At 35.2% G+C, this 19,569-nt stretch overlaps 2 protein-coding genes across 3 annotated transcripts; both read right to left on the bottom strand.

The window, feature by feature from the left end:
- Positions 1–4,922: 4,922 nt before the first annotated feature.
- LOC106409183 (palmitoyl-protein thioesterase 1) lies at positions 4,923–6,928 on the bottom strand. Its single transcript, XM_013849859.3, has 7 exons — positions 6,598–6,928; positions 6,389–6,515; positions 5,983–6,096; positions 5,807–5,872; positions 5,671–5,709; positions 5,460–5,582; positions 4,923–5,379 (listed from the first exon to the last, which is right to left on the bottom strand). Exons 1-7 carry the CDS (start codon positions 6,771–6,773, stop codon positions 5,086–5,088), a joined length of 939 nt encoding a protein of 312 aa, XP_013705313.3. The 5' UTR covers positions 6,774–6,928; the 3' UTR covers positions 4,923–5,085.
- Positions 6,929–10,724: 3,796 nt separating this feature from the next.
- Positions 10,725–12,798, bottom strand: LOC106411392 (deSI-like protein At4g17486). Of its 2 annotated transcripts, none has more exons than XM_013852145.3 (5): positions 12,643–12,798; positions 12,155–12,413; positions 11,479–11,766; positions 11,306–11,383; positions 10,725–11,234 (listed from the first exon to the last, which is right to left on the bottom strand). In XM_013852145.3, the coding sequence occupies exons 2-5, from the start codon at positions 12,327–12,329 to the stop codon at positions 11,044–11,046; spliced, it is 732 nt and encodes a 243-aa protein (XP_013707599.1). In that variant the 5' UTR covers positions 12,330–12,413; positions 12,643–12,798; the 3' UTR covers positions 10,725–11,043. The 2 variants fall into 2 exon arrangements, with proteins under 2 accessions (XP_013707599.1, XP_013707600.1); XM_013852146.3 differs by having other exon boundaries at positions 12,513–12,758.
- Positions 12,799–19,569: the final 6,771 nt, after the last annotated feature.

Below are 19,569 nucleotides of genomic sequence, written 5' to 3'. Positions count from 1 at the left end.
TTTGGAGATGAAGGAAGTGATTCGAATGAAGGATCCCCAAGGTTTGCAAAATTTTATTGCTGCGGTGTTGCGTATGGAGACAAGCGCATTTTGCAAAGTCGTTTGTGAATCAAACGCTGGTTCTACGCCGGTTCAGAAGTCTGCTACTGGGACTACTACTCGTACTCAAGGGCCGTTTATTCAGAACCGTGGTAACCAGGACCGTTCTAAGTGAGCGGTTGGGGATAATAAACAGTTGAAGGAGAATGGAAGGATAATAAACAGGACCGTTCTGCACAGTGGGCGAGGTTGAAGTATTCTGATGCTGAGTTGGATGGTATGAGAAGGGAAGGTGTGTGTTTCAAATGTGGAGATAAGTGGTCAAAGATTCATGCAAGTATTTGTCCCAAACGTGAATTGCGTATCTTGACTGTTATTAATGGATTGTAAATGGAGTTAGTGGATGATGTGGATGATGTTGAGGCTGAGGCTGTGGCGGTGTTGGCTGAGAGGAGTGAGTTAAAGACTTTGTCATACAATGCCTTTATGGGGATCAGTTCTCCTCGTACTATCAAGCTGTGGGGTTATGTTGGTCAGAAGGGAGTTACAATGTTACTTGACAGTCGAGCGTCTCACAATCTTATCTCTCCTGGCATTGTGCAGAATTTGAGTTTGTCGGTGGGTGAAGCTACGGGTTTGGATGTTCTTTTAGGGAATGGCGTGATTGTGAAGCGGTGAAATTTCATATCAACTCCACGACGTTTACTTCTGATTTCATTGCGTTGGAGCTTGGTTCTGTGGATGTGGTTTTGGGGATTCAATGGCTCGAGACGTTAGGGAAGTGTGAAGTTGACTGGAAGGAACAAGAATTATCGTTCAATTATGGAGGCCAAAGAGTGACTTTGTTGGGTGACCGAAGTTTACATGATACTGGTGCTTCGTTTAAGATGGTAGTGACAGAGGACCCAATGGTTCAGGTTGTGCAGGAGATTCAATGTTCAAGTTTGGTGGTTCCTCTTTCGACTCCTACTATGCCTGCAGCGGTGTCATCGGTTCTTAAACTGTTTGAAGACGTGTTTGCGGTCCCTACGCAGTTACCACCGGTTCATGGAATTGAACATTCAATTTCTTTACTACCGGGGGTTTCTACAGTTTTAGTGAGACCATATCGTTATCCTCATGCTACCAAGTTGGTGATGGAAAAGATGGTGAATGAGATGTTGGACAGTGGGATAATTTGTCCAAGTAACAGCCCGTTTTCGAGCCCTGTCTTGCTCGTCAAAAAGAAAGATGGAAGTCATCGTTTCTGTGTTGATTACAGGGCTCTTAACAGAATTACCGTGCCGAATAAGTTTCCTATTCCAGTCATTGACCAACTTATTGATGAGTTACACGGTTCAGTAATCTTCTCGAAGCTTGACTTGCGATCGAGGTATCATCAGATTAGGATGATGGACGAAGACATTCACAAGACTGCTTTCCGTACTATCGAAGGGCACTATGAGTTTTTGGTGATGCCTTTCGGCTTAACCAACGCTCCTGCTACCTTTCAGGCTCTTATGAACAGAGTGTTCAAGCTGTTTCTTCGAAAGTTCTTCTTAGTGTTTTTTGATGATGTGTTGGTCTTCAGCAAGTCAGTGGAGCAACATGTGGAACACTTGAAGGCTGTATTGAACGTGTTTCGTGATAATCATATGTTCGCGAATCAAAAGAAGTGTAGTTTTTGGGCTTACTGAAGTGGAATATCTTGGTCACATAATCTCGGCGTCTGGTGTGGCTACAGAGACCACTAAAACTGAAGCAATGCGAGTATGGCCTTCACCAAGGAATGTGAAACAGCTGAGAGGTCTTTTGGGTTTAATGGGTTACTACCGTAAATTCGTAAAGGATTATGGTACCATCGCAAGACCATTAACTACATTGTTGAAGAAAGATCAATTTTGTTGGTCTGAGTTGGCACATGCTGCGTTTGATCAGTTGAAGTTGGCTATGTCATCTACTACGGTGTTGGCACTGCCTGATTTCTCAAAACCGTTTGTCATTGAGTCGGATGCTTCGGGTTTTGGGTTATGGGCTGTTCTCATGCAGAACAAGCAACCTATTGCGTTCTTCAGTCATGCCCTCACTCCTCGTGAGCAGTTAAAGCCGGCATATGAGCGCGAGCTTATGGCAGTAGTGATGGCGGTTCTTAAATGGAAACACTATCTTATTGGGAGGAAGTTCGAAGTTCATACAGATCAGCGTAGTATTAAATTCTTGTTGGAGAAGAAGGAGGTTAATATGAAGTATCAGAGGTGGTTGACAAGACTTTTGGGATTTAATTTCGAGATTTTTTATAAATCTGGGTGTGAGAATAAAACGGCAGATGGGTTGTCGAGAAGTTTGGAGGATGGGCAGTCATCGTTTCAAGGAGATTTTTCGGCCTTGACTATTCCATCAGTGCTGCAGTTGCAAGACATTTATAAGGAGGTGGATACTGATTCCGAGTTACAGTCATTAAAAAGAGAGAATTTTGGAGGGGGACGTGAAGAATGCTTGTTATCAGATCATTCATGGTCGCTTATGGTACAAACGACGATTACTCCTACCCCGGTCTTCGCGTTTCATTCCATTGATTTTGAGTGAGTTTCATGATAGCAAAGTGGGCGGCCACTCTGGCGTTTTGAAGACATTGAAACGTATTCAACAATCTTTTTATTGGGAAGGTATCTATAATACGGTGCAACAATATGCTTCAGAGTGTGTGGTGTGCCAGACACACAAGTCTTCTACCTTGTCTCCTGCTGGCTTGCTTCAACCATTGCCGGTTTCTGAGCGTGTATGGGAAGATATCTCGCTCGATTTTGTTGAAGGGCTGCCTACTTCTGGTGGATTTGATGTGATTTTGGTCGTTGTGGACCGTTTAAGCAAGTATGGGCACTTCTTTGGATCAAAACATCTGTTCTCGACTGTTGATGTCGCATCTAAGTTCGTGACTGAAGTGGTGCGACTACACGGGTTTCCAAAGAGCATTGTTTTGGATCGCGATAGGATCTTTCTCAGTGCATTTTGGACAGAAGCATTTCGGTTGGCGGGTACCAAATTGAAGTTTAGTACCGCATTTCACCCTCAAACCGACGAGCAGACAGAAGTGCTGAATCGTTGTTTTGAAACATATTTACGCTGCTTTGCGTCCTCACACCCCCGTACTTGGTATAAGTATCTGGCTTGGGTTGAGTTATGGTATAATACAACTTTCCATACTTCGCTTAAAACGTCTCCTTTCATGGTTGTGTATGGTAGAGAGCCACCACCTTTGATCCGTTTTGAAGAAGGTTCGACTACTATATGAACTGGAGTTTGCTTTGAAGGGACGTTATTTGATGTTGGAGAACATTAAGAAGAATTTGTTGCGGGCGCATGACTTGATGAAGCGTAATGCTGATGGTCATCGTCATGATGTGGAGTTTGAAGTGGGAATGTTGGTTTATTTGAAACTCAAGCCGTATCGTCAGCAAACTGTGGCTCGTAGGGTTTGTCAGAAACTCGCTGCAAAATTCTATGGTCCATTTTCTGTGATTGCTCGTGTGGGGAAAACAGCTTACAAGTTACAACTTCCTGCACCATCACGCATTCATCCGGTGTTTCATGTTTCGCAATTGAAGGCTGCGCTCGGTAAAGGGTTTGAAGCTCAACCCCTACCTACGGTGCTCTTGGATGAGGTGGAACAGAGGTTGGTTCTTGAGGACGTGGTTGCGAAATGGTATGACGCGACTGGGTATTTGGAGTTGCTGGTTAAGTGGTGCGTGTTGCTTGAGTATGAGAATTCTTGGATGTCTTACCGTGAATTTGTAGCACAGTTTCCTGATTTCAAGCTTGAGGGCAAACTTGATTTCATAGGGGGAAGTATTGATAAGTTCAAGCAGACTTATGTTCGCAAAGGCGGGAAGAGTTTAGAAGAATTTGAAAAGAGTGAAGAGTCTCGGGATGAGTCAGAGGCTTCACGTTTGGATGCAGTTTCGAATAAAGAAGGAAAGACTCTGGTGGTCGCAGAAGCTTTGCCGTTGGAGTAAGAAAGAAGGCCGTTGAGCTTATAAATAAGGAGTGAAGATATTATTAGAAGTTCATGCTTGATGTTGTATTTGAAAGACGCTACGAGTCTTCTTGCGCTATCGCTATGAGATCGTTGATTACCTTTACCTTCGTTATGAGATTGTAATTGTAATCAGACTTCGAGCTATTTCGATTCTTAAACAGAGTTTATACAAGTTCTCAGAGTTACAGATATCTTAAATCTATCAGTGCACCGTTCTCGTTCTGAAGAAATCTGAATTCCATCTTTCAATATTACACCAAGCTACAGAATCAAGAATTAGAATCACTCCAAGGTTTTTTTTGCCAATAGACCAATTAAATTGATTCAGCGTAAAAGGAGTGTTACCTATCTCTGTGCATCCGTATGCGATTGGGTATCGATCACGTAGATGTCTCGCAGTTTCTTCCTTGCTCATGTACCTCAGGATGCATTCCCTGACTCTTTCATGAACCTGAAACAGATCAAAGAAAGAAATAAGAGATTGATAGTATATATTCAGTAGTCGTAAAAGGATCCATGATTTGGATGGATATCAAAAGTTACGTAATTGGAGAATTGCTTTCCATTCGTACAACCTCCAGGAAGATTCACCATTTTTGGGAAACTTTCACAGATCAAGAAACCTCTCACAAACCTCTCACTGGGTTCTTCTTTGGAGAGAGACTGAGAAAAATAAGAAAGGGCCAAAGGGGGTTTTAACGTAAACGAGAGAGAGGAGGAGAGCGGGGAATAAGTTTTCTCGTTTGATATCCCGACTGTTATTTGGGGCTATTTTAAAACTCGGCCCATTTGTTCTTATTGGGCTGTCACATAATCAACACAATAAACCTACCGCATACAGCAAGAAAGTTGACTTAATGACTTGCAATAATCAGAATTTAACTCTCCCATTTGCCTTTTGGATTTTATATGATTAAATACTTATGCATACATTATTATAATAATAACTATATGAATAAGGATTTTTGTTCTACACAATCATCACTAGGGTTTTTTCACTATTACATATGAATGATGAGATATTTTCTCTTTTAAGTACGCAAAGGCTCCTTGGTTTTGCGGTTGAATCTTTTTTGCTCGGAAGAAGATTGGTTTTGGAGATACGGCACAACGTATTTGACGATATCGACATTCGACATTCTTAGGTGTGCGCCATCTATACTCACAAACTCCACTTTCCCAGTATCAACCAATGGTTTTAGACCGATCCAGTCCTCTTTAAAGAGTTTTGTCTCTCGAACGGTGAGAAGAGGTCCGAAATCACCATCCGGGTAAAACCCGAACCAAGATGAATCTTTTGGAACAATGACCTTATCGTCTTCAAACTGTAAAACAAAGCATGATCATCAAGAGAGGATTCAATGGATTTAAATATTAGAGAGATGTTATTTTGAGGAGATCGAACCATGATAAGAACCAAGTTGTGTAAGCTGGCGAAACGTTCTTTGTAAGTGGAGTTTCTTTGGCCTGGTATCTCATTGTTAAGCTTAGGTAGATACTTGGAACTTTCCAGGTACTTTTTCATTTCCTGAGAAAAACCAAAAATAAAGATTATGTTACAATCTAGTTAAAAATGTTCTTAATCTTCTAAACTAACTAGTTTGAGTGAAACATACGGTAGGGATTTTGAGATAACCACTAGGAGCAAGATGATCCTGCAAAGTCATTAAAGAAGTGATTAATTAAACTAATCCTGATATATAGATAGATAGATAGATAAATATATATATATATATATATATATATATTTACTTGAATGAAGTCGCTATAAATATCTGACTTGATCAGCTCATCTGCTATTTCACACCATAATCCAGACTTTACCCCATGAAAAAAAGACAAACAAATTAACAACAGAGAAACACTGTCATTGATTAAATAAAATCAAGTCATTTGAAAATACTTAAAGTTGAATAAGAAAAACTTACACCACACATAGGAACAGAGGAGATTCCAGCATGAGGACCTGCTAAAGATACATAGTTGTAAACCGGAGGTCCACCATCACAGAACTCAATCAAGCCCCTAGCCACTAGATTCCCCTGTTCCATCACACATCATCCTTATCAATCATCCATGACATCAAAACAGTGGATCTGATAGCGTATACATATGTATTCTTATCATACTAAAATGATTTTCGTTTATCATACTGCAATGATTTTCGTTAGTAGAATCAAACCAATAGCGATTCATGCGAGCTACAAAGTTATAAGACTCTACTGGCCTAACCCTAGACACTTTAAGATTTTTTTTCAAACATGCTCCCATTTTTGTGACGGGAAGGAAAAAGAATGAACGATCAAAAACTTATATTCTTGGGTTTTCAAGAACCTGAGATCTTCCAACAATGTTGTATCCTTGACGCAACTCTTTCATTTGCTTCACTTTCTCACACGCTATTTCTGCTTGTTTCGCAAGTGGCATGAACCATGAATCGAGTTCTCCATTTCCAACTTCTCTGGATTCAATACCAAAACAAAAAGAGTTTGATCATATGATAAAAAACTTAAAAAAGATAAGAGGATGTTGTGTGGATTTACAGGCAAAAACCAGGAGAGCCAGAGAAGTTAGAGAGAAGCTGTGTGAAGTTAGCTTCTTTGCCCTCCGAACATGCAGCTGCAATTCCATGAAGCACTATAAACGGAACCGATACAGAGACTTGAACCAATATTAAGAATACAACCGCAGCCGCAAGTCCAAAACGCTTCTTCTCCATAGTAAACGCGAGAGATGAGATTTGCGTTTGTGTTAATGTTTTGTTGTCTCCAGGAAGTTTTTTGAGATGGGAATATAAGTAGGGAATAGAAAGAGCGTGATGTGGTTGGGAGTTGCGGCCAAGTAAGTGAGTGTCTTTGTAAAATGGACGGTGACGATTGCTCATGTCTTCCTGCGATCGCATTAACTCTCTTCTTCGTCTTTTTTTTTGTTTATCCTAATCCTATGCTATCTTCTCGCAGCCTCTTTTAATATGCGTGTATGTTTTGTGTGTACTTGTATGTATGCGATAAAATATGCAAGTATTTTTTTTTTCCAGAAAATATTCATGGATTTCATATTAATTGTTTACTATAAATCCAATAATATTTACGACTTTGTAAGATTTACAATAAATTTCCTGATATTTTCTTTTAAAAGTTGATATAATACTAGATTAGGATCTTTGCATCACAAAAAAACATGGTGGTTTAATGGTAAGTGGATTTTGAAGATCTAAGCAATCTGGTTACGAAACATCTCAAAACATTTGTTTTGTGGCCATGCGGATATGTATCTATGTTTTAGATAATGTTTTAAAAACCAAACTGGATATTGATTCGGCGTAACTAGACCGATTAAACCAAATTTTCTATTTTTCAGAAATTAGATATATGTATAATCATATATTTACATTAGCTCAACTTTAAGAGTGTAGTTCTACATATGACAAGTTCTTTTCCATTAATTAGAAAAATAAACAATAAATATAAATCTACTATATATACAGTAAACAAGTGAAGAATTGAAACTGATAAACACACAAATGCTCTGATTGACCATTCAAACTATCACATTTATTTATTTTTACAACTAAAAGTCAAATGAAATTGTTTTACTTCATTTCTTACAAAAATAAAATAAACGAAAAATATTTAAATAATGATAGTCAAATATTGGCTATAAAATAATAATTTTAATAGTTGTCAAAAAAAAAATAACAATTTAAAATACATTAATTATGTGTTCTTTTTAGAACCGGGTTTTAAAGTTAATATGGTCACTAGTTTTAGCTTGTTTTACCATTTTTCCTCAAAATCAGTTTTTAAACTAGGACTTGGCTTATCTAACGAGTCACAATCACAACAGTTTGATTGGCCGGTCCGTTTAAGTTTTCAAAACACTGACTTTGTGTCTCATATAAATATCCGTAAAGAGTGTCCATCCGCAAACGGTTGCTTTCTTAAGAATTAGTCTGGACCGTTTCATAGACTCAGAATACTCTCATTTTATTAGAAAAGCTACTTAGAAAATACTATTAACAAAACATTGGATTCTAATTCGTAATAATGAAAAAAAATCTGAAATTGTACACGATTTGTGATACATTATTGTAATTTTGTATTTGTAGATAATAAAAAAAAATTAGATCCAGGTAAATATTTTCATTGGATAATGAAAATTTATTTTGCTAAAATAAAAATAATTAGTTTTAGTCAAATAATAATAATAATTAGGTCAAATATTGACTCATCATCTAAACAAGAAAGAAGAAAAGATCATTTTTTATTCTTGACAAAAATTTTAGAAACAATCTATAAGTGAGTATTTCTAAATTTTCACATTATGGAAAATATTGACCCCTTACAATTGATTTTATTTAAATATAACTACATGGTTTATTGATTTTAAATTTATAATAAAATTTTATTTTACCTTTCTAATTTTACATAAATCAAAATCAATTAATTTTAAATATGTGAGTAACTACTGAAAATTTAAATAGTTGCGTGTGTTATATTAAACCCACTCAGCTTTATAAATGATAAATATATAAAATGTATAGAATAATGGTTTACTATTTATCTATAAATTTAAATGTTTTTAATTTTTCATTTTCAAAGAATATTTTTTTTGTTGAAATGTTAAATTTATTTATCAACAAAGAAAAAAAGTGTTTACAATACGTGAAGTTTTGAAAGATTTGGTAAAGTCAAAACATTAAGCTGAGGAGCAAAGAGGCTTATAGCACTAAGTGGTTCTTCCCATCCACTCGATCATCATGGTACCATAGAATGCCCCATTCTTGTGATGCAAGGAGGAGACTCTGTTCCTGATCAGCTTATCTATGCGACGAGTAAGCTCTTGAGCCGTGCGAGAGATATTGTTGTGTTTTCGATTGTTACATTCTCCCCAAACAGTATGGAGAACAACTTGGAATGAGAGACGAAGAAGACAAGTAACAGTGGGCCAGTGGCTGATCGTCGGCTAGAGAGAAGCATCGTGATGGTGATGTTCCAGTCTGGGTTCGGTCGCGGCAGCAATGAACCAGTCGTCTCTGTCCAGACCGTATATGTATATGGGCATGCGAAAAACAGATGATCTCGCGTTTCATGTGGCTCACCACAGAGGCGGCAGTGTTGGTGTTCTCCCCAAGCTTGGGTACGATTACCTGTAGAGAGACGGTTTCAAAGAATATATTGCACATAAAATACCTTTTAAATAAATGTCAAACTATCAACTAGTAAAATTTTAAGGGATTGATACTATAAACTCTATTAATTAATAATACTTATTTTATTAATTCATGAAATTATTAATTTTTTAAAACAATATTTATATATTTAGGCATGTGTATTTTTGCAATATAGTAAAATATTTAATTTTACTGATTTTTTGTCAACTTTATTTTGTCAACTAATTTTACTGTTATGAATTTAACTTTTATACATATTTTTAAGAAGCATTATTCCTTTTTAAATCCAAATTCTATGGCTACCTTGTTACGACTTAACCCTAGTCGTAAAGCTTTCCGCTACTACCTTGTTATATTAGTTTTAAATATAATTTTACTAAATATTATCAAAATATTTTAAAATGTTAAGCAAAATAGAAATAGACTCAACTGAAAATATAAAACAAATAATATAATATTTTGTTTGTATTTATATAAACAATATATATATAAATTATTAATTTGAAATTTTAACATAACCATATATTTATATATAATTTTAAAAATTATTGTTTTATTGGTTTGTACCTATTTTAAATTGGATTAATTTAATTTAATTTATCGTGTTTATTATTAATTTATAAGATTTCTACTATATACGAAAACTAAACAACTTTTTTTGTTGTAGCATACAAAAACTAATCAACTGAAATGAAAAATAAGTGAAAATGGAACTCTATATATAAGGGATAAAGAATGATAAAAGAAAATAAAAATAAGTGAAAATGGAACTTTATACATAAGCTGACAAGCATGATGAGAAATGTGAATGCGTGTTGAGACTTGAGAGGGATAAATGTCACGGCCAGTTACTTGTTATGCCAACACTATTAGCCAGTCGCTGTTATAGACTTATAGGTCTTCTGTTGCTCATCTTAAAAACTTGGGAGCAAATATTTTTGACGTTGGATGCCGAATGATAGATAAGTATTAATATCTTCTATCATTGGAATGTAAACTCATTTAAGAAAGAAGTAATACATCTGACGTCTTCCATGGCCACATCTGGTCCCAACTGACCATTTACAGAGAGTTATTGACTTATTGCATACTAGTATTTTTATAATTATTTCATAAAAAAAAGGAAGCTAAGCAAAATATTAGGATTACATTGAAATGCAGAAAAACCTTCCATCTTTGTTGACGTTTTTTAGTAAATTTAATAATTATTGTAATAAAATGTTTACATATCCAACAAGATCCAACACAAAACTTTACTTTCTTTTACCTCATAAATCTACAAATAAATTTTATAACATTATGCATATTAAAAAAACTTTTAACCTAAATTTTATAATGTGGAAATCTACAAATAAAAAGTCGTGGCTTAATTTTACTCGTTTTCGAAGGCCAGTCTTTGACTAATTTAGCTACATAATGTGAACTAAAGTTAAGACCTTAGGCTAGAAGACATCATCTCTGCCCATATCAAATCCATAACCAAACAACTGTCTTACATTGATCACAAAATTTGAATACTAATTAATAGCACCGCAGATTTCATAATGTATGACATACAAATCAGAAGTGTGAAAAGAGAACATAAAGAGTTGCCTTCAGGAGAAGAGGGAACACAAATATTGTCAAACAAGTTCACATCATAATGTCTACACTCACTACTACCATGGGTTTCTCACTTAAATTCAAATCTTTTATACATTTCTAGACCCAAAGAATATACTCACAAGATGGAAATTTTCAGACAAATACTCGCTTCTGCTTCCATAGTGATGTTTCCATGGGGGGGGGGGGGGGGTGGATGGATGCTTTAGAGAGCTCAAGACCGTCTCAACATAGGAGATCCATCGCTTGGTTCTTGGAGGAGCTCACGGGCAAGTCGCACTGGTCTGTCTTGAAGATATGCAATGTCGCTGTTTGGTGCTGTTATGAGATGATGATCTTGTCCTTCTCCATCTGTCTCGTCTGAGAGAGAAGATGCAACTGATTCTTCTGATCCATCATTATCATCTATAAAAAACTAGCTTCATCAGAAACTAGACAAGGAGAGAAAAAGAGGAGATTCTTTGGAACAAACTTACCAGAGAACTCAAGGGCTTCGGGCTGTCCAACAGTTGAGAGCTGTATGCTCTCTGGAAGGATACAGTTACAGAATGAACCTAGAACGAATTCAAGAACAAGCAGACATGTAAACAAACAAGAACCAACATAAGAAACAAGTTGGAAGATAGATAAGATAGTTTGATAGTCTTACCTACACGAGCCATCCGATTAATCCATCCGGGAATAGGCTTTCCTGTTACCTGCAAGCACACTTCTTCAGTGAAATGGTTACAGTTCTTGGCAATCAAATGGTATGTGTCCCCGTGATACTTCCTCGAAAGCTTCTCCATGAATGAGCGGAAATCTGAGGGAGACATGCTTGTTGTTCCCAGTAAAACTGAACGCCTAAAGATGAAACCTGGGCAGTTCCTAGGTTCAACCTCAAACACGCCGCTGCTCGAATACTCGTGAGCACCATATCCATATTCGAAACCATGAGCTAGTAGGAGGTATACAAGTGAAAAAAGAAATCATGTTAGATAAGCATTTAACAATCATTAAAGCCATAACTCCAGAGAAAATACAAATATAACTCATTAGGTAAGTACTAAATGTAAACAAGGATTTGTAAAGGTTTCCATTCACATTTCCTCAATATTCATTACAAAACCACTTTCCTAATAATGAAACAATATTTGTCTAAAGAACCAAACATTGTTGCCTAATCAAGATATCACACCAAACCAGATATGTATTAAAGTAAAGAGATAACCACACTATTCTATGAATTTGCAGGATACATAAGACTAACAAATACCATTGTGGATAAATATTTGATTATAGGTCAGTCAAGTTGTAGAGTAAAGAGAAGAAGGCAGAACAATTACCTTCAATACCAGAGTGAAAGATGCCAAGACCAAACCAATAGAGATAATTGTTGACAGGTGTTAGATCATACACGTTGAGATAGACCGGTGTGAGACCTGAGGAGTCTCCAACCATCTCTTCAACCTCCTTCTCCTCAGTAGAGCATAAGCTTGAGCTCAACCCAAGCACCCGCATTTTACACAGATTCACCAATAACCACTTCTCTCTCTCAATTCAAATCCAAGATCAAACAATCATTCCCCCTCCCTCCTAAAATCTCTGCAAAAATATTTATAATCAAGAAATCTGAATTGTGACAAAAAGGAACTCCTTTTGTGGCTAATGAGAACAGATCAAAGAAACCCAATATTCAAAAACCTGAATTTCGAGAAAAATCGGAAGCTTAAGCACACGAGGAACCCTAACGCATAGGATAGATCCCGAAGACCAAAATAAAAAAAGAGAGGGAGATCTAGTCCGTAGAGAGAAGATGAGAGCGAGAGCTTACATAAGAATCTGGGGATCGGAGATTAGAGGAAAATGACGTTTTTTTTTCCTTACAGGTTGATTGATCTGTCGGGAGGAAAGAGAGTCTGAGGACACAATGCTGCGTTAATGTAAGGGAAATTAATGTAATGATGTGATAAGGTTTTCTTTTAAAACCGAAAAGTTAATTTTTTTTGGGAAAATTGTTTTTTTTAGGGCAAAAAAATGATTAGGCCTGGGCATTCGGGATTCCAATCGGGTTTCGGTTTTATCCAATCGGGTTTTGGTTTTTCGAGTTTATCAAAATCAGTCCCATTCGGATTATATGAAAATTCGGTTCTGGACCGGTTCGGGTTCTATCGGGTTCGGGTCGGGGTTAGTAAATCTTCAAAAAACCGGTACAACCCAATATACTTTTGGATTTGGGTCCCAATCGGTTTTTCGGTTTAAAAGTACCTGATTTTTACCTATTTTATAACCAAAACATGAGTAATAGAACCACCAACCTTCGTGTAATAGAATCACCAACCTTCATGTAATAGATAAGTATTTTAGATGTTCAATATTTTTTAGTGTATTTTAGATACATATTAGGAATTGAGATCATGTTTGGTACACGATCTTTTCGAAGTTTTGAATGTTTCGGGTTCTATCGGATATCCATTTAGATTCGGGTTCGGTTCGGATAATACCCATAACCCGAAATACCACAAAACAAGATCCACTCGGTATTTACGTCGGGTTCGGATCGGTTCGGATTCATTTTTATCGGACCGGATTCAGTTCGGGTTTTCGGGTTCGGTTTATTTGCCCATCCCTAAAAATGATAACTACTGGACTAATTTTTTTTGTAGCACTTTTTCCTTTAATACCCTTTAGTATTTTCAAAAACAATTCAAATAAATAGTTTTACAAACAAAAAAAATTCAAAAATAGTAACTACTAATAAAATACCTATATCAACTTATTGGTATTTTTTTTATAATTCTAAAAGTGTTTAAATCGTAATTTCATATTTTGTTCTACAAAAAGTAGAATTGACATTCTACATAGTAGAAAATGTAATCCACTTTTTCATTGAATCTAATATGTTTAGAATACGTTATCTACGTAAATAATAGTAATCTAAAAATATTTAGAAAACACATTCCGCACTTAACCTATCATTCTAAAATCTGTAGAATCTGGAATCTACACATTACTATAAATGTAAAACCTGTAGAAATCGAAATCTACACATTACTATAAATATAAAACTAATAGAAATCGATTTCAAACATGTTTACTAGTGTTCTACATATAGTAGAATACAGATTCTACGGATAAAGATAATCAGTTCCAAAAATATGGGAATAAAATATTTGGAAATATTCATTTTCCTTATATTGATTAAATCGATTTTTTTTTTAAAAAAAAAAGAAAATCGTGATTTATAAAATCAATTTTTAAATTAAAAAATTAAAACATCGATTTGGAAACCGTTTGATCTGAACCGGTCGATCCTGATATAAACCGATAAAAGACTTTTATACTCTTGTTTTAATATTTTTAAAATTATTTTAGTTAAAAAAAAAAAAAATATTTTTTAATATTTAACATTTTTTATTAATTGTAATTTTTAATTTTTAATTGAAATTAAGGACAATATTGCCATTTTGAAAATATTTAGACTAATAAGACATAAAGTATATGAGATTAGCATAATAGGACATAGTTATCATTTTTTGGCCTAAAAAAACAATTTTCCCATTTTGTTTTTGGTAGTCAAAGTTAATTCAATTTATTTCGGTTTTTGAAAATCTTATATTAATCGAGAGGAGCCTTAAAACAATTTTTTGTAGTCACGTGTCATCACTAAGATGATTCTTAGAATCCTTAGAAAAATTAGTTGGTGCATCTAAATATATATTAAATTTGATTACTAGTGTACAAGAAAATATTTTCTTTTCTTTCCTTAAATAAAAGCTACGAAATTACCTAATATGATTAATATATATATGATAATTAATGATTTTGAATAATAAACATTTGATAACAATTTTTATATCTTTCATCATTTTTGTTTAATTTTATATTCTTAAAAGAAACTAAGCAATCACATTAATCATATAATAAAAAATTATATTTTTTCGTATATGTTACTTTTATTTTTCTTAAACAACTATAAATTACTAATATTGTTAAAAATCTCACATTAAAAAAATTATGATCAATGGTTCAACTTTTTTGTTATAACAAGATACAAATGATCATAAAATCAAATGAATCAGAAGTTTTATTTAATAGATATTCAGATTAAATATATATATATATATATATATATATTAATACTATTAAAATTAAACTATATACTGTATAAAAATACATAAATATGTTAATTTCAAAATTTTCATTGCAAAAGTATTGAGAACTTAATATTTTAGTTTTGAAATTTGCATTGAATATTTAAAAACAATTATAAATTACTAAAATTATTAAAAATCTCACATTGAAAATTTTGTGATTAATGTTTTAATTTTATGGTACAATAAATATACAAATGTTAATAAAATTATATGAGTAGGAAGCCTCAATTAATAAATATCCATATTAAAATATACTATATATCTATGTTAATATCGTTTTAATTTAATTATATAAAATAAATAAAATGATTTTTTATTTATTTACCAAAAAAATTATTGTAAATAAATAAGATGGATTATTTTGATTTATGTGATTACTCCAATTTAATTATATACATAATAGTTACTCGCTTCTCAATGATTCAATATATTTATTATTTCATAATACGTAATGAACATAAAATAAATAATAGTATGTAAAAGTAATTTATATATATAATATTCGTTGTGCGTCTTCATTCTATGCAAGGAGTGAGTCTTCACTTAGTTATCATATTATTTATTGAGACTCTTAATTATTTGAGTTGTATCACCACGGGTAAGAAAGGCTTCTCAATTGTTTTTTTTTTATTATTTTGGAGAATCTTAACTTAACCATAGAAGGCTGAGTAAGGAGCCAGCAAAGTACTTTCAAGTTTTACTACACGAAAACGTGAGAGTAAGGACTAGCATTTACGACTACAAATGTGTAGTCGTAAATTAACTTCGACGTTACATCTAAGTTACGACTATGTTAAAGTTCGTCGTAACTTAGACGTAATTTTGCTACTAAAAAGGTTAGTCGTAAATTGGTCGTAAACTAACTTCGCATTTATGACTATACTTTCAGGTAGTCGTAAAGCGGTCGTAAATTTTACGACTAAATTACATCAACCAGCTACCATCTGATTAACGACCAATTTACGAGAAACGTAGTTGCATATTCGTGGTTAAGTTATTATCAAACGTAAATTCGTTATAACATTGTTACCTACCAAAATCGAAATTTCCCTATAAATATGATCTTCTCCCTCATTCTTAAGATGCACAAAAAAAGACGAAAAGAGTAAAAAAAATGTCTAGAAATATCTGTGAGCTTCGGAGTTGGATGTATGCGCATAAAGATTCAAGGGGAAGAGTAACAGAAGAATTTCTCAACGGAGCAGAGATATTCATGTACCAGGCCGGACAAGCGTCTCTCATACTGGAAACGGGTAAAATATTATGTCCCTGTCGTAAATGCAACAATACCAAGTTTGCTGCTAGTGAAACGGTTTGGAAACATATAGTAAATAGAGGATTTACTCCACATTTACTATATATGGTTTAGCCACAAAGAAGGTGATAATAGGATTGAAGCTAGTAGTAGTAATCAGGTTGAAAATGTTCGTAATAGAGATGAACCACATTTGCCTTCTGAAAGTTATAACCTTCAAGAGGATCATATGGTAGATCATGATAGGATGCATGATATGGTTACATATGCATTTCGTGAAACAAGATCAGTAATAGAGGAGGTAGAAAATGTAGAGGGGCCTAACTTGGATGCAAAAAGATTTTATGAAATGCTAGCAGCAGCTAATGAGCCAATTTATGAAGGTTGTAGAGAAGGTCTTTCTAAATTATCATTGGCAGCTAGGATGATGAATATCAAAACTGATCATAACTTACCTGAAGTTTGTATGGATGCATGGGCTCAGTTATTTAAAGAGTATTTGCCTGAAGATAATCAGTGTGGTGAATCCTATTATGAGATTCAGAAACTGGTTCATAGCCTTGGCTTACCTTCGGAGATGATTGATGTGTGTATAGACAACTGTATGATATACTGGGGAGAAAATGCAGAATTGTTAGAGTGTAAATTTTGCAAGAAGCCACGATATAAACCGTAAGGACGTGGGCGGAATAGGGTGCCGTACCAGCGGATGTGGTACTTACCTATTAAGGATAGACTGAAGAGATTATATCAATCTGAAAAGAAGGCAGCAGCGATGAGATGGCATGCAGAACATACTCAGAAGGAAGGCGAGATCAATCATCCCTCTGATGCAAAAGCGTGGAAACACTTGAATTCAGTGTACCCTGATTTTGCAAGCAACCCCCGCAACGTTTATCTTGGGTTCTGCACAGATGGATTTAGTCTATTTGGAATGTACTGAAGACAATACTCGTTTTGGCCAGTCTTCTTGACGCCATACAACCTTCCACCAGAAATGTGTATGGATAAGGAATTGCTTTTCATGAGAATATTGATACCTGAGCCAAAGCATCCGAAGAGGTCCCTTGATGTTTTTCTACACCCTTTGATAGAAGAATTGAAGGAATTATGTTCAACAGGCGTGCAGACATATGATTGTTCCACGAGAACAAACTTTACAATGCGAGCAGTTCTTTTGTGGACCATTAGTGACTTTCCTGCATACGGGATGTAGGGCTGGGTTGCGGGTCAAACCCACCCCGCTGACCCACTAACCACGGGTTACAAATTTTTTTTTGTCAAAAAATCCGACCCGCACAACCCACGAACAAATAAATTTGTACCCGCACCCGCCCCGCTTAATTTGCGGGTAACCCGCGGGTTATATTTTTATTTTAAAAATATTTATTTAATTTATTTTTTGTAAAATATAATATAAATAATATATTTATAATTAAAATTTTAACTATTTTTAAATATTTTGATTATTATTTTTTAAAATTCTCGTATTTTCTTTTAAAAATATACATTTTCACAAAAAAAAATATAATTTTTCTTAAAAAAAAATTAAAAAATAAAAAATTGCGGGTTGGCGGGTACCCGCGTTTCAAAATCCACCAACCCGCACCCGCCCCGCATAAAATGCTCATAACCCGCACCCGCGAATCGATTTTTCCAAATTGTTCGACCCGCACCCGCTCCGCGGCGGGTCAAACGGGCCGGGCCCCGCAGGTAAAGACTCATATTCCCAAGCCTAACGGGATGTTGTCAGGTTGGACGACACATGAGAGGCTATCTTATCCTTTTGTATGGGAAGCACATACGCATTTCAGCTGAAGAATGGTAGGAAGACGTCCTGGTTTGATTGTCATCGGAGATTTCTTCCCATTAACCATCTGTACCGAAGGAACAAGAAATTGTTTCGGTCAAAAAGGGTTGTATGAGACACCGCTCCACCATATTTATCTGGAGAGGAAATTAAGAAGGATATTGATTACTATGGTGGACAAGACACAGTCAAGAAATGGGGTAATTGGCATACTACTGCAAATATGTCTGGGACACAACATAATTGGCACAAGAAGAGTATATTTTGGGAACTTCCATATTGGAAATATCTACTTTTATGCCACAATCTTGATGTGATGCATATTGAGAATAACTTCTTTGACAACATCATCAATACATTGCTGAACGTCCCCGGGAAGACAAAAGATAACAAGAACTCAAGGTTGGATTTGCCTGCATTATGTTCTAGGATTGAGCTGCATATTAAAAACGATGGGAAAATTCTGGTTCCCATTTTCAGATTGTCAGCAGAAGCAAAAGCAGCGTTGTTCAAGTGGGTGGCATCAGATGTGAAGTTTTTTTATGGATATGTTTCAAATCTATCAAGATGTGTTGATCAGCAGAGACAAAAATTTTTAGAGATGAAGAGTCATGACTGTCATGTGTTTATGCAACGACTTCTACCATTTGCATTTGCGGAGTTGCTTCCAAAAAATGTTCACGAGGCACTTGCAGGTAACAAATAAAGTTATTATTACTTCTTGTTGGAAAAAAACTTATAAAAAGTATCTTACGTTGGCTTGTACATTTTTAGGCCTCAGAAATTTTTTCAGAGATCTTAGCGCATGCACCTTAACTGTAGATGTCATCAGACAACTTGATGAGAATATCCCGATCTTGATGTGCAATTTGGAGAAAAATTTTCCTCCGTCATTTTTTGACGTCATGGAACATTTAGTTGTCACCTTCCGTACGAGGCATTGCTTCGTGGACCTGTTCATAATGGATGGATGTATCCTTACGAGCGAGCCATGAAATATTTGAAAGGGAAAGCAAAAAATCTGGCTAGGGTGGAAGGTTCAATAGTTGCTGGGAGTTTGAATGAGGAAACATCTCACTTCACATCGTACTACTTTGGGTCCCAAGTCCGGACACGGAAAACGACTGCGAGCAGATATGATGATGGTGGTGTTATGCCGACATATATTGTTGAAGATGTTCCAGACATATTCTGTCAGATTGGACATCTAGGTGGGAAACTGAAAGAAGTTTGGTGGTCGATTACATATGACGCTCACAGTGCCCACACATATATACTCCTTAACTGCAAGGAGATTGAGTCATTTGAAAGGTGATTAAAATAAATTTGGCCGTTACATTTTATCACACATATATATAGTACTCCTTAATGATCATATTGGCATAAAACAGCGATTTCGTCGCCCAAGTCAAAGAAGCTATACCAGGAATATCAACCAATGATCTCAACAAAAGGAAAGACCAACATTTTGTGAAGTGGTTGAAAACGCAGGTATACATCACAATATAATTAATTAAATAAGTTATTTTATTATATAAT

The sequence above is a fragment of the Brassica napus genome, chromosome C7 (assembly GCF_020379485.1).
Source record: "Brassica napus cultivar Da-Ae chromosome C7, Da-Ae, whole genome shotgun sequence".
NCBI lineage: Eukaryota > Viridiplantae > Streptophyta > Magnoliopsida > Brassicales > Brassicaceae > Brassica > Brassica napus.
Note: the sequence above shows the minus strand (reverse complement) of the source record. Positions and strands in the feature narration are given on the sequence as shown.

What these genes read in the sequence shown, in the direction of transcription:
- LOC106409183 (XM_013849859.3), bottom strand. Translation starts at nt 6,773, where the DNA reads ATGGAGAAGAAGCGTTTTGGACTTGCGGCTGCGGTTGTATTCTTAATA. An exon ending in GGCTCTCCTGGTTTTTGCCT is followed by an intron (nt 6,516 to 6,597) that starts GTAAATCCACAC and finishes TATTGAATCCAG; the next exon opens with AGAAGTTGGAAATGGAGAAC. An exon ending in GTTATCTCAAAATCCCTACC is followed by an intron (nt 5,583 to 5,670) that starts GTATGTTTCACT and finishes GGTTTTTCTCAG; the next exon opens with GAAATGAAAAAGTACCTGGA.
- LOC106411392 (XM_013852145.3), bottom strand. Translation starts at nt 12,329, where the DNA reads ATGCGGGTGCTTGGGTTGAGCTCAAGCTTATGCTCTACTGAGGAGAAG. An exon ending in TAATCGGATGGCTCGTGTAG is followed by an intron (nt 11,384 to 11,478) that starts GTAAGACTATCA and finishes AATTCGTTCTAG; the next exon opens with GTTCATTCTGTAACTGTATC. An exon ending in CGAAGCCCTTGAGTTCTCTG is followed by an intron (nt 11,235 to 11,305) that starts GTAAGTTTGTTC and finishes AGTTTTTTATAG; the next exon opens with ATGATAATGATGGATCAGAA.